This window comes from Sorex araneus, chromosome 2, assembly GCF_027595985.1.
Source record: "Sorex araneus isolate mSorAra2 chromosome 2, mSorAra2.pri, whole genome shotgun sequence".
Lineage (NCBI taxonomy): Eukaryota > Metazoa > Chordata > Mammalia > Eulipotyphla > Soricidae > Sorex > Sorex araneus.
This window is the reverse complement of record NC_073303.1, coordinates 264368339-264383378: the sequence shown is the minus strand read 5'-3', so window position 1 is coordinate 264383378 and position 15040 is coordinate 264368339. Positions and strand designations below refer to the sequence as shown.

Sequence of the window (15040 nt, the reverse complement as noted above, 5' to 3'; positions counted from 1 at the left end):
CACATCATTTATGTAGCTTTCTTAAGACTCTCGGTTGTGACTTGTGTCCATATTTGGGTTATCTTCTTGTGCAGACTGTCTTGGCCCCACCCTGAGGCAGACATGATCACTTATATTGGGGGATGATACAATCCCACCAACATAAGGGAAACAAAGGATGAAGAGTGGGCAGTGAAAGAGAGAGAAACCACACCCTTCCCCCCGGAATCAGAAACACACATCACACTGGGTGCATGGGAAAGGGGCGTGATCTCCTATGTGTGCACCCCCTGGGAACTGACCCCGGTGCCTTTTTCCTTCCGACAAGGAACGGAACTATTCATGCTAGTAGGGGGAGGGACGCTTGGGGCTTTCCTGTCTGGTGGCAATGATGGTTTCGCTTCAAAGAGAATCATTTCTACAGGGGCTGATGTGCTCAGGTCAAACCACGGCTCCTGTGCAGGCTCACACCACGAGACATTAAACAGCACACGTGTTCGCAAGTCTTGCAGGAATGCTCTGCTGGCTGGATCTCAGGGACAGAAGTGGCGGCTGTGCTCACCTGGCATCTGGCCTGAGCTCGCTAAGCCTCAGCTTGCAAAGAAGCACGCCGGATGGGGCCTGAGCCAGAGCCGAGATCTGGATGCATGGGTAGCATCTCTGGCAACCTTGCTGTTTCCTGGTGATTGCCCACGGCTGGCGGGACAGCACAGAACCAGTGTCCCTGCAGCTGATTCACTTGCTTGCTCTGTGGGTGGGACCTTGTCCCCACTTCTGACTTCCTTGCGATGGAGGTAAGTCATGGGGTCTGTCTAGGTTAGACAGTCCCAAATCCCTCCCCATGACCCCAGACTTTGTGCAAGACTCTGGCTTTTGTTCCCTGCAGTGCTGGACCTGGGCACTCACGTGATTCTATAGAGAGACAGAGGGCACAATGTTGAAAGACGTGGACTTTGAAATGTGCCACAGGGCTCCAGGCCCAGGCCAGCCAAAGCTCGCTTGTGTAAAGGGCCACAGCACTTTCAAACACTCTCTTTCAGCAGTAACACCATGGGCAATTCTGAAACTAGGGCTGTGAGTGGGCCCTAAGGAATGGTCAGCATCAGCGGAAACATGGCAGAAGGATGAGTAAGAAATGTGAGGGTTAGGGACCAAGTGGCAGTGGTCCGTGGCCAAGGGCACACACCGTGTTGCCGTCAGGTCCTCAGCAAGGTCAGAGACAGAACATCACTTCGGACACCAGGTCTTTGATATCCACCAACTTCTGTCCTGTCAGACTTGCAGTTTCTCTCAAGCACTGCTCAGATGCTTCCTAGAGATTTTCACGTAGCCAATTGATGTACTGGTCTTCTAGCCTATATCCAAGCTTGAGCCCACTGGTAAGCACTCCGTGGAAGCCATTCTCAATGTGGTCGTGGGTCACCTGCACCCCAGCATCCCGCAGGCGGGTGACGTACATGACCCCATCGTCTCTCAGGACATCATACTGACAGGTGAGGACGTAGGTCCGGGGCAAGCCATGCAGCTGTGTGTCCTCAGCCAACAGGGGGGCTGCCCGCACATCCAGAAAGCCTGGGTACTTGTTTGCCAGCTTAGAACTGCTGAGAGCTCGATCCTCATAGACGTGTCCTTGCAGAAACCTCTCGGGCAGCAGGGCGCTCCAGTTAGCAAACCTGAGCAGGTGCCCGGACTGCGGGGGAACATGCTGGTTGGAGGACATGGCTCTCTCCAGGGACCTGTCTGTAGTGAAATACTCGCTCCAGAACCTGACCATGAACGACCGGGGCAGAAATGGGGAGTGCGCGTTTTCACGGTAGGATGGCAAGTCAAAATCAAGAGCCTGGAGGGCAGGGTAGATCAGGGCCTGGACCTTGACTTTCACCTTGACATCTTGGTCCCGGAGGAGCTGAAAACAATTTAAAGCCATTGTTCAAACAATAGTTTTTATATAAGGACAGTCAGAAACACATTTTAAAATAAGCCTGTCTCAGACAGACAGAAATCAGAACCGAATTTCAGAGAACTCAGTAGTCCCCAGACTGCGCCTAAGCCTGCCTGAGTCTCCTCAGAGCTCCTGCAGCTCACATTGGTCCAGAGCCTGTACCTCGGGGCAGGAAGGGCACTGGAAGCTGAAGTTACTTGGGTGTTTCTTAAATCTTGAAAAGAAATCTTGTCCTGCACACTTCTCATGTCTTATTAGTGCTCCGAGGCTTTCCAGAACATTCTGTCTTACCCAGAATTTCAGCTCCTAGGTCAGAGTCCACAGACATGTCACTGCGATTGTGAGCATCAGCAGAGGGCCTCAGAGGCAGCGAGTTCTCGTTGGAACTCCAGGCCCTAATCCCTGACTCCTGCACCCTGTTGGAGTTTCAAGTTCTCAGTTGCTGGGAAATGGCAGATAGCTGCTCTGCGGGCTATTTAGAACAGACACAGGGCATGGACCTTTCCTTGCCTGCAAGGAGGAAGCTTCCCAACATATGAAGGGCCCAAATTTACACATTTTAAAATGCAAGTAAAAAGAAATACAATCAACACAACCAACAATTTTGTTCTTGTAATCCACACAATAGATTTAAATAAATTCAAATGCAGCTTTTATGATAAACTATTGAATTGCATTTATTCATTTGGAAATTTATGAGTCAGTTTGCTCTGTTGCAACATGGTTTTTGAGTCAGGAGTGACCGGTTCATTTCTTAGGTCAGATCATTAGCATTCAAACTGGTTCTTTCATTTGTTTGTTTGGGGGCCACAGACAGCAGTGCTTGGGGGCCACTCCCTGGTGCAAGACTTGTGGACCAAGAGGTGCTGAACGCAAACCTGAATCCATTTATGCACACGCTCCAGCGTAGGAGCCCTCTCCCTGGTACTAGTATCAAAACTTTTTTCCTGTGATTGATCAAGCTAAGCAATTATGTGCCACTTTACACTGGTAGCTTAGGGATGCAGGTCTAGCTCACTGATATAGAAACAGTGCTGTGACGGATACCGGAAAGTGAGCATTCTTCCTCAAAGAGTATTATCCCTGAACCTGTCCACTCCACACTTTGAGAGCAGTTTCACCACAGGTTTGCACTGCACTGGAGCATGCTGTCTGCACTTCAGTTCCCAGTGGTGGCAACTGTACCACACACACACACACACACACACACACACTCACATGCACATACACACACACGCACATATATATTCCCTGATATGAGAAAACATGGTACTCCTTAGTCAACCATACTAATTATGTTGAAGTCAATTAATGTGAAGGAGCTTTCATTATTTTAATGTTTTCAAGGATAGGAAGAGAAGAACCCAGTTGTAAATGTTCTCAATATTAATTTCTACATCTCTCTAATGCAAATAATCGCTGTTTTATATCAGCATCTTCCACTGGTATTGTGTCTAAACAAGTAAGTGCAGAAAGTCTTAAGAAGTGAGCCATGGCAAAAAAGCAATCCCATTCACAATCGTGCCCCAGAAAATCAAGTACCTCGGAATCAGCTTAACCAAGGAAGTAAAAGACCTTTACAAAGAAAACTACAAAACGCTACTCCATGAAATCAAAGAGGACATGAGGAAATGGAAACATATACCCTGCTCGTGGATAGGGAGAATCAATGTTGTCAAAATGGCAATACTCCCTAAAGCATTATACAGATTCAATGCGATCCCTATAAGTATACCCATGACATTCTTCAAAGAAATGGATCAAGCAATCCTAAAATTCATATGGAATAACAAACGCCCAAGGATAGCTAAAACAATTCTTGGGAAAAAGATGATGGGAGGCATCACCCTCCCCAACCTCAATCTTTACTACAAAGCAGTAACAATTAAAACAGCATGGTACTGGAACAAAGGCAGAGCCGTAGACCAATGGAACAGGGTGGAATATCCCTACACACAACCCCAAATGTATGATCATCTAATCTTTGATAAGGGAGCAAGAGATGTGAAGTGGAGCAAGGAAAGCCTCTTTAACAAATGGTGCTGGCACAACTGGACAACTACATGCAAAAAAATGGGCGTAGACCTTGACCTGACACCATGCACAAAAGTCAGATCAAAATGGATTAAAGACCTCAACATTAGACCACAAACCATAAGGTACATTGAAGACAAGGTCGGCGAAACCCTCCACGATATTGAAGATAAAGGTATCTTCAAAGGTGACACGGAACTAAGCAATCTAGTAAAAACAGAGATCAACAAATGGGACTACATTAAACTAAAAAGCTTCTGCACCGCAAGAGATACAGTGACCAGAATCCAAAGACTATCCACAGAATGGGAAAGGATATTTACACAATACCCATCAGATAAGGGGTTGATATCAATGGTATATAAAGCACTGGTTGAACTCTACAAGAAGAAAACATCCAACCCCATCAAAAAATGGGGCGAAGAAATGAACAGAAACTTTACCAAGGAAGAAATACGAATGGCCAAAAGGCACATGAAAAAGTGCTCTGCATCACTAATCATCAGAGAGATGCAGATCAAAACAACCATGAGATACCACCTCACACCACAGAGACTGGCACACATCCAAAAGAACAAAAGCAACCGCTGTTGGAGAGGATGTGGGGAGAAAGGGACCCTTCTACACTGCTGGTGGGAATGCCGGCTAGTTCAGCCCTTTTGGAAAACAGTATGGACGATTCTCAGAAAACTAGAGGTTGAGCTCCCATTTGACCCAGCAATACCACTGCTGGGAATATATCCCAGAGAGTCAAAAAAGTACAATCGAAACAACATCTGCACATGTATGTTCATCGCAGCACTGTTTACAATAGCCAGAATTTGGAAAAAACCCGAATGCCCCAAAACGGATGACTGGTTGAGGAAACTTTGGTACATCTATACAATGGAATACTATGCAGCTGTTAGAAAAAAGGAAGTCAAGAATTTTGTAGTTAAGTGGATGGGCATGAAAAGTTTCATGTTGAGTGAAATGAGTCAGAAAGAGAGAGACAGACATAGAAAGACTGCACTCATCTATGGTATATAGAATATCAGAGTGGGAGACTAATACCCAAGAACCGTAGAAATAAGTACCAGGAGGTTGACCCTATGGCTTCGCGGCTGGCCTCACGTTCCGGGGAAAGGGCAACTCAGAGAAGCGATCACCAACTACATTGTAGTTGAAGGCCATGTGGGGGAAGGGAGTCGCGGGCTGAATGAGGGCTAGAGACTGAGCACAGCGGCCACTCAACACCTTTATTGCAAACCACAACAGCTAATTAGAGAGAGAGAACAGAAGGGAATGCCCTGCCACAGTGGCAGGGTGGGGTGGGGGGGAGATGGGAGTGGGGAGGGTGGGAGGGACGCCGGGTTTACGGGTGGTGGAGAATGGGCACTGGTGAAGGGATGGGTTCCCGAACTTTGTATGAGGGAAGTATAAGCACAAAAGTGTATAAATCTGTAACTGTACCCTCACGGTGATTCTCTAATTAAAAATAAATAAATTAAAAAAAAATAAAATAAAAGTTAGGAACAATGGAAAAAAAAAAAAAAGAAGTGAGCCATGGCTCAGAGTCCTACCTGCTGACTCACTGCAGCGGCTAAATTCCCTCCAGCACTGTCTCCAGAGATTCCGACCCTTGTAGGGTCCACACCATATTTTTGAAGGACATCTTGACGTAAGAACCACTTTAATGAGTTATATACATCTTCAAATTGAGCTGGAAAGTGATATTTAGGTGCTAGCCTGTAGCTGCAGACAGAATAACAAACAGGTCAACTTCATTTCTGAGTGGTTATTGCTTGTCATCTACACTGAATCCCACTGCACGACAAGGACTCAGTCTCACTGCATCAGGTCTCACCCACTCGCCCCCTCAGCACACACTGACCTTGTCACCAGCTCATTCGCCCCTTCCCCTGCCCTTCTGAAAGTCAGCCATGGGTTCAGTTTTATTTTATTTCAGTTCCTGTCTTTGCTCAGTGTCCCTGTATGCCACACGTGTGAGAAGTCTCTCTCCCTGTGTTACACTACACAACGGAACCACAATCATGTTAATTATTAAAACTGTGCATGAACGCACAGACTTTATAACCCTAAAATCAAAAGTAAAATTTCCTTTATCATTCCTGATATTTGGGGTTGTTAGAACTCAAAATACAGAATAGAAAAGTTTTTACAAGTCTCAATTTTATGCAGGAAAAGGCTTGAATGCCAACCTCGAATTAGGCTTAAGGGTAAAACAGCAGATAACTTCCCCTAATGAAACTTCTCCCAGAATGTCACTGTCTCTGCACGTTTACTTCATTATTAACTTTTTAACATGTTGTTCTAATTTAATCTAGTGACCAAGGGAGCATAGGGTCAAGTAAAAGTTTCTTTTCATAGGTTTTTTATTACTCTATTCATTCACAGTTTTCACAGTTGGTTTGCTTCTTTTATGGTTATGAATCTAGACTCTCTTGAGGTAGCTTTTACATATATTCTCATGTTACTTAGTGCGTTGATTAGCTTAGGTGAAGCCTGTGGACACAGCTCACTGCTCTATGCCCTGCTGTGTGACCTCTGTGGTGCAGAGGGGCCGGGACCTCCTTTGGTGAGACAGTTCGTGGCTGCACACCATGGCAGCTCTCTCCCCTCTGACCCATCTTGCTCACACCAAGCTCGAGTTTTCTACTCTCTTATGCTTCCTAGATGTCACTAGCATTGCATGTCACCAACCCAGAAATGACAGTGGTGCCAAGAGAAGGCACCCAACCCCTTCACCCAGCACCTGCACCGTTCTTACTTGGTGGAAATGATCACAGCATTCAGTCTGTGGGCGGTCCGTCTTGACAGAAGGTCATAGCTAGAAAGCTCTTCAAGAAAAGAAATTGAAGCCAGAGACTGTGAGCGAGTGGATGGTCCCGTTCAACTCAGGAGAAGGCCCCATGGAACGCTGTGGGCAAGTGTACCTGGTCCAACACCCTCCTACAGAACCTATTTTTCCTTGGTGCCCTTTCATAGGCTAGCTGCCAGTCTTCCGTCTTTCCCCGAAGTGTTGTGTGGCACATCTCTGACCAGTTTCATTCTCAAAATGAGCCTCACCTCCCTTCAATTAGCAGGCGTTGGGTGCTGAAGAAATAGACACCGGCCTTAGCTTGCTGGCCTTCAGGAGGTCAGGCTCTGGACACAGAAGGGAGGAGGGCAGGCCAGAAATAAGAGCAGCGATGTGCAGGCTAGAGGGCGAGTCAGAGCAGCCGGCCAGTTCCTGTCTCGGCAGGTACGAAGGGCTGTGAGCTGGTGTCGGATGAGATGGGGCGCAGTCTGCTGCTGGGATTGGCTACGGTTCCCACTGGCATGTCAGACCCTTCGCAGGACTTTGAGGAATGTGTCAAGGGGTAGGTAGAGGGAGTGAGATTGTCAGAGGACACAGCAGGTGGGCTGAGAGAAGAGGGCAGACCTGGCTCTAAGCCAGGGCCCAAGGTCAGACACACATGGAGGTGATGCTTTCTTTGCCCTCCACCACGAATAGCACCTTTTATTTTAATCTTATTTCATTTTATTTAGGGCACATGTACTGTCCCTTTCTCTAATGTGGAAATAGAAAGTATCAGACAAATGCACTGTGTTTGAGGGTGCTATTATCTGCTTCCTCAGCTGAAGCAAACGTGCCCAGACTTGAGGGAAAGATCTCTGAAGTAGTGTGTCGGCAGGGCACTCTGGAGCTGGCCGAACCCCAGTGTGGCCAGACTTTATGCTGGAAACATGACCTCACTGCAGGGGAGAGACAGGATCATGTGAGACAATCTCCCTCACACTGTGTGAGAACCCAGGTTCCACCTGAATGTGTTAGGGCCCAGGTGCCCCTCCCAGGACTCACGTTGGTTCCCTGCATTTGGCAGGCCCCAGCGCCCTTCCAGTGACCCACAGTTACTAACCGCACCTCTACCAAAGACATGCTGGCCGACCTCCCACAGATAGAGCAAAAACATGGAAAGGCTTAATGCACAAGGTACATGATTAAAGACAGACTTTACAGTATCTAAGTGAATCGCATATTGTGCATCCTAAGTATGTACACACAGAAGCATATTCTACACACAAAATAAACATTAAAATAGGTATTTTTAGAGATGAAAGTAAAGCAACTTTGCTCAACTCTATGCTTCTTTCTCATCTACTTCCCTTGTCTTGCTTCTTCACCGCTAAGTTTTCTGAAAGACAGGAGTCACCATCTCCTTTCCTCACTTCCCTCCACTGTCCACTCACTTCCTTTCAACTTTCACTGGAACAGCAGCTGATGAGTTTAGTAATCAAGGTCTAAGTTCAAAATAAGATTCCTTGCCTTAGACTGGCTACAGCTTTTACTTGTGTTATTTATTATTGACTATTTTGTCTTGCAGGGATATAGTTATAAAAATTCTTATAAATTAAAAATATGTTAAATAAACCACTTTCAGATGTCTGAAATGTTGTTTTTCTGGAATACTGTTTAGCAGATATGTCTTCATGATTTGTTGGAATCAGTAACTGAGTAGATTGCATGTTAAGCTAAAAAATTTCAATGCGGTGACATACCGGCACTTCCCAAACACCAACCACCACCATGGATATAAAATAAGCCTCTCCGGGGTGTCTCAGTCTTCCTCTTTGGTACATAGACACGAACAGGGACATTGTGGAAAGTGGTGTCCACCACAGTGACGTTTTCATCAGAAATCGGTGGGGTTTCCAGGAAGCTCATGACGAACATGGCACTGGTCATGTAGTGGCTGATTCCCAGCAGCTCAGCCAACAGCATCTGAGAAGAGAGGCAAGAGCAGGGCTCGTCATGAGCACCAGGGCAGCAGTGCCCAGGCACAGGTCAGGGAGACACCGGGATGACTGCAGAGTCTCCACAGCCCAGGGCTTAACACCGACACCACTGCCCTCTAGGGTTACAGGGTACGGCCACCTGGCAAACTCTTGCTTTCCTTTGTGAGTGTGAAGAAAAACCAAGTTCCTTGCATGAGTGAGCTTAGATTCAGGTGGGAGAACAGGATCAACAGGCGACTTTAAGGCGTCACCCTGGGGCTCTCAGACATGCCGAGGGAAGTCAGCTAGGGTCATCTCACATATAGTAGCTGTTGTGCAAGATGAGGCAGAGATTTCCAGCAGTAGGTGGATCTGACCTGCTGGTCGTGAGTGGGTTGAGTAGGGAAATGTCCTCAGATGATGAAGCAACACACACCCCTATCCTGGCACAAAAAGACTTTGTGTTGCCGCAGACCCCGGCCCTAACCAGAAAAACTGGCCGGTGGAGGCTGTGTATCAGAGGCCCCTCACCCCTGTGCTCATAGCAGGCCAGCAGACACATGACAATCCTCCCCATGCATGGTGTGTGGCTTGTTTGTGTAGGCTGTTTTCCTCACTCTGCATTGTTTTCCTTGCTCCCACTGTCTACACTGTTTTCTCAGACATTCCCCAGTGTGGGGGGACAGCTGTGTCTGTCAGCCAGGCCCTCTTCCCCACAGCCCACCCACTTCCCCACTGCTCACCTCTCGCGACTGCCCATGACCTCTGGGGGACGCGGTCTTGGGGGAGGCCCCCGAGAGAGGACAGCGGCGTGTGCTGCCAAAGGACCATGGGTCAGAGGCTGGCATGCCCACGGCCGGTGTTTCCCAGCCCACACACAGTATATCCTCTCTGCGTCCCTACTAGCACAGGTAGCTCAGTGCAAAGAAGGTGAGAGGAGAAAACGGCTGCTCTGAATGCTACGAAGTCGGCAGAAGGCAGGCGGCACCGGCCTGCTAGGGCAGAGCCAGAGCTGCTGTCTGGGCTGGGAAACTCTGTCTGCCTGACTTTACCAGGCAGCCTGCTCAGAAATCCCTCTGTAGAGCAGCGTGTCCGGAGTGAGTAGCAGAACAGATCCTGCTTGAAGGAAGTGAAGCCAGGAAAATGTGGGGCTTCAAATCAGTCAGAAAACCTAAAGAACTAAAGTCCAAGACAGCAAAAAAAAAATTATCTAAAAGATTAAATTACTTAATATTCCGAGTCAACAAAATTCTACTTACCAAGTTTGATAGAGTTTTGAGACATGTTTGCATGCTCACCACTGCCCAGGGCTCTTCGATGTAATCTGGGAGGGGCATGTACACGTACCATGCTCCCATGACCCCCAGGATCAGAAGCAAAAATGTCCTTTTGCCCATGGTGGTTCCCGTCCTACTTAGCAGCTCAGCAGACACACTTTGGCAAAAGCACTGTGTTGAAACCTCACCCAGGTATTCTGGCCACAGGCTACACATTATCTAACTTCCAGGTTACAAACCCTCTGCCCAGCCTGTCACCTCATTGGTTGTCATTCAGAAATGATTAAACTTAGAACAAGTACAGAAGAGCAAATCTGCTTAGCAAAAGCACCCACTTCCTGGCACAACTGCCAAGTCCACTGGCCATGTTAGGTTTCTAGGCAGCCAGTAAATAAATAATTGTCACACAATTTCATGAGGCAGAATACTCATTAGCAAGGAAAACTGTGTGGAAGTACAAGGGAGACAGTATATGCTTCTCATCGCCAATCTCAAAGGAGGAGTACCTGGAGGAGTACACTGTAACAGGACAGAGAGCTGTCACAGGTCAGTGCAGTGGTCACCTGTCTCTTATGCCCTATGACTGTCTGGATACATGACCAACTCCATGAATCATGCTAATCCCATGGAAATGGCTCGGCAGCCATGTAGACAGCTAGCAGTTCTTGAGCACCTGTTTCAGAGCCCACGTTTTAGTGCAATAAAACTAATACTTAATATTCAGTAGTTTGTTTACCATGAAAGAGAGAAAGAGGACAAAGGAAGCTCAGCAAATCGTTGTAGTTTATCAGGCAGTCCTTGATGCCAACTTCCCGGCTTAGACTCAGTTCCAAAGGCCACAAGGCAACCTTCCAAGACAACGGAAAGTGGAGGTGAGGTTGGAGTCAAGCCCTTGCACTCAGTCTGCAGGTGTTCCTCTGGGAGTCTCAGAACCACTTCTATTGGAGGGCGTGGAACAAGTTCTGGCCTACTGAACTGACAGTCGAGAGCATCGTGTCCAGGCCTAGCAGGAGGCCCTCAGGACCAGGACGTGCTTCTGACTCAGCACAGACCACACAGTTAGGGCTCTTCTGGGAGCTGTGGTTGGTGATTCACCACATTTTAGTTATTTTGTTTTACTGAAGCAAGGAGGCTTTCACTGAATGAACCCTACCTTAAAATATGAGAGGGGGTAGAGAAAAATACATATTCAGGAGAGAACACAAGCTTCTAAAGAGAGGACAAAAGCAAGTTGGATAGTGTTCAAGGGAGAACATAAGTTTGAAGAGGAAGGCTATTTGCCAAGTCTTGCTAAAGTGGAATGTAAAGTCCAAGGACAAGGAAGACTTTGCCCAAAGGCAAGATGGAGAAATTAGGGAAAGACCCAGACTGACTCCTAGCTCTGCTCTCCTAAAACCCAGGTTCTCAGGACATACTTCTTTTACATATTTGTATTTTTTGTTGTTGAGTTAATTTGGGTTAAATGACTGCATATGTTTCAGGGTTACAAATTCACGGTTCTTCAAAATGTTACCACACCACAGCCACTACCAAAGTCCAATATTCAAACAATACATTATCTTTTACCTTATGAAATTTTAATTAAAGTGCTGAATATGAAGCCTTTTAGTTCTGGTGGTAAAACTTACATGAAATTGAATATTTGAATCATTTTTAATTCTACGGAGTACATGTAGTATTATGACAGTAAGTAAATTCACATTGGGTAATAATTATTAACATCATATTCAAATCTTTTTCATTTTCCCAAAATGAAATTCTATATCCATCAAGCAATAAGCAAGGGCCTTGGGTTTTTTTGTAGTGCCCTATAGGGACACTCCTGGAGGTGCTCAGAACTTACTCTGGATCTGCCCTCAGGGATCACTCCTGGGGGTGCTCAGGGAACCATATAAGGTGTTCAGGATCAAAACCTGGTGGGCCAGGCATACAAGGCAAGTGTCTGACTTGCACTATCACTCTGGCCTCAGTAAGGTACCCACCCCCCTATTTTCTTTTGTCCTTGCCTTCTAGCCTCCTAGAAATCAGAGATAATCAGGTTCCATCAGAGGTGCTGACTCACAGTGAGTTACACTTAAAGGAAGAGTTCAAACATCTCTTTTAGGGTGCAGTTGGCAGAGGGCTGTGGAGATTAGAACAGAGAGTCCAAAGGTTAAGGTGTATGCATTGCAGTTGGCCAGCTCGTTTGTATCCCAATGACCTCAATGTGGTCCTCCCGTCACCCCTGTTAGGCATCTCATTTAAATTGTTGTTGTACCTCAGACCTGGCCCTGACAGGGTGGTGAGATTCACACTCCAACAGCTGAAATGAGCCTCCAGGCTCGTCAGTCAGCAACTGGACTGACGAGGAGAAGCTGCGGGAACGCTGTCCTTGATGCTCTAAAGCAGAAGCCAGGTTGAAGTACTGCTGACACCCAGAGATATCTGTTTCCCCTGTCTCGAGCCATCAGCCTCTGGCAATCAAGGCCAATTAATCTATGTATACTTAGAGAACGTCAGGTTTCCTGGCAACGACCCAGTTCCCAGAGAAGACGGGACTGGGGACATTCCTTACAGGCCCAGCGACCTCTAGAAGTCAAGGGTTGTGCCAGGGAGAACACAAACAGTATATATGTATGTGTGTGTATATGTGGATACATATGTATGTGAAATTATAAAATGTTATTGGTGGTGTGTGTACATATATACATATGTGTGTGAAATTATAAAATATTATTGGTAGATATTCTAGCAAATCTAAAATAATTGTCTTATAGAAAGAAAGCATAATGCCTATGTCAGTTCTATCCAAGTATATTCATGTCACCAGAAAGTTAAATAAAATGCTAATATTTTAGCCAGCAATGAAGAATCCTGGCTGGTGGGCACTGCAAACTGGAGAATGCTCCAGACCCCAGGCTGGACAACAACACTTGGGTGCCAGACGGAGAAGGTGCAGCCTTCACGCCTTCTCCAGATGGAGTCCCGGTGACACTGAGCTTCTACTAACATGACTCTGGTATGTGGGACTGGGATATCTCTCCAAACCGCATGGGGGCATTGGAATGGAGAGGCGCCAGTCCAGCTTCCAGCCTGCCTCTCTGCCAGAAGTCATGACCTCAACCTGCCCTTGGCACCATCTTGCAGGACCTAGAAGTGAAGAATCCAGGCCCGCGGGCACCGCAAGCTGGAGAATGCTCCGGACCCCAGAATGGGTCAACAACACCAGAGTGCCAGAGAAGGTGCAGCATCCTGCCTTCTCCAGATAGAGTCCCGGCAACACTGAGTTTCTACTAACACGGCTCTGTTATGTGGGACTGGGACATTTTCTCTAAAGCGTCTGCTTGACCTTTCCTGATATACACACAAAAAAAAAATTGCTTAGGAATGGCTCCGCTACCTCCTGAGCGGCCATTATCCCAGAGGCACAGACACCAATCTCGGAATGTAGTGGCTGCTGGCAGATATACTCCTGGACTGTTGTAGGAAGCCAGATGTAGGAAGCCATATTTCAATCCTGGCTCTTATCTTCAAGTAAGGCAGAGCCTGGCACTTCTCAAACAGGGGCCTAATTAAAATTTCTCTAACAAGGTTGCCGTTACTGACCTGACTGACCTTACCATTCCACTAGCCGATACCCGTGCCTGACATGATAGATGATTGACTACTGCTTGTACGGGGTCCAGGCACACATACCATATCACTGCATGCCTCCCAGCAGACAAGTATAAATACTGTAGCTGCCAGTGAATAAAGCTCTCTCTCTCACTCTCTCGCCCTCTCCTCTTTCTTGTTGCTTTCTGTCTCTACGTCTGTTCATTCAGCTGTGTCCCCTCCTCAGTCCCACAAAGGGTCCTACCTGCTGGACAGGGCAGGGCCCTCACAGACTGTGAACTAAGCTACAGCCCCATGCAGCCCCGGAAGGGGAAGGGTTTTGGTCCCTAAGCCTTTTCCCTTTTGTGTCAGCATGGCGACCGCCACCGTTCAGAGCCAATTGGACAGAGAGGTAGGAGCTTGCAGTGATGGGATGCATGGGGAATCTCGCGATGCGGGGGGATGGGGCCGAACTGGCCCTTCCTCCTGCCCAAATGAGACCCAAATGAGCGGCAGCCCATGAATAGGTCCTCTGCTCCTGAACAGCCATGATCCCAGAGACACACAAACCAGTCTCAGAATGCAGCAGCTGCTGGCAGAAATAACTGTGGACTTAATACCAGAATCCCAAACCTGGGGGCCGCTTTTGCAACCGTTCAACATCATATGCTCTTTGTTTTCAACAATAGAAAACATATGATCTAATGATGCCATTCCAACAGGTCTGACTATTGGGGGGAAAACTCCAAATGATAGTGAGCTTTCTGTCGAAAATGGAATGTAATCAAAGTAAGGAGAGAGTAAAGTGAAAATCATCTGCCACACAGGCAGAGGGGAGCTGGAGGGGTGTATGATGGGGTTCTTGGTGGTGAAACATGTGCACTGGTGAAGGGATGGGTGTTTGATCATTGTATGACTGAGACTGGATCCTGAAAGCCCTGTAATTGTTCTCACAGTGACTCAATTAAAAAAATAAATTTAAAAAAGAGAAAACTTAAAGAAATATTTGACCTGTTTACTAAGAAAAATATAGATAACCTAAAAAAATGCTAACATTTTAAAAATCAATCTTCACAAAATAATTCTAAACTGCATGGAAGAATAAAGTGCCATGAAAAGTTCAGGTGTTTATGTAAAAAGAGTGGAATTTAGGTCATTGCTCTACAAGATTTAATTTTACTACAAAGCTATACAGTGTAAACTAAACACTATTGATTTAGGCTGAATAAACTATCAGGAAGCAAATGAAGTAGTACAGGTCAGGTGCTTGCCTTTCACACAACTGATGCCAGCTCAGTCCCCACAACCACCGACAGTTCCCCAGGCACCTCCAGGTCTGATTCCTGAGCCAGAACCAGAAGCCCTGAGCACTGCTGGTGTGCCCTCTCTCCGCCCCCCAACCCCACCACAGATGAACAGATCACAACCTCAGAGCTCCACAGTGAGACGAAACTGTGGAGAGAGACTCCCCACTCTG

The 15040-nt window shown here is 46.9% G+C and overlaps 1 protein-coding gene across 1 annotated transcript; it reads right to left on the bottom strand.

Annotated features, from left to right (window-relative positions):
• Nucleotides 1–1004: 1004 nt before the first annotated feature.
• On the bottom strand, nt 1005–10110 carry LOC101555618 (arylacetamide deacetylase). Its single transcript, XM_012936169.2, has 5 exons — nt 9973–10110; nt 8498–8720; nt 6726–6795; nt 5518–5689; nt 1005–1885 (listed from the first exon to the last, which is right to left on the bottom strand). Exons 1-5 carry the CDS (start codon nt 10108–10110, stop codon nt 1292–1294), a joined length of 1197 nt encoding a protein of 398 aa, XP_012791623.2. The 3' UTR covers nt 1005–1291.
• Between the last annotated feature and the right edge of the window lie 4930 nt (nt 10111–15040).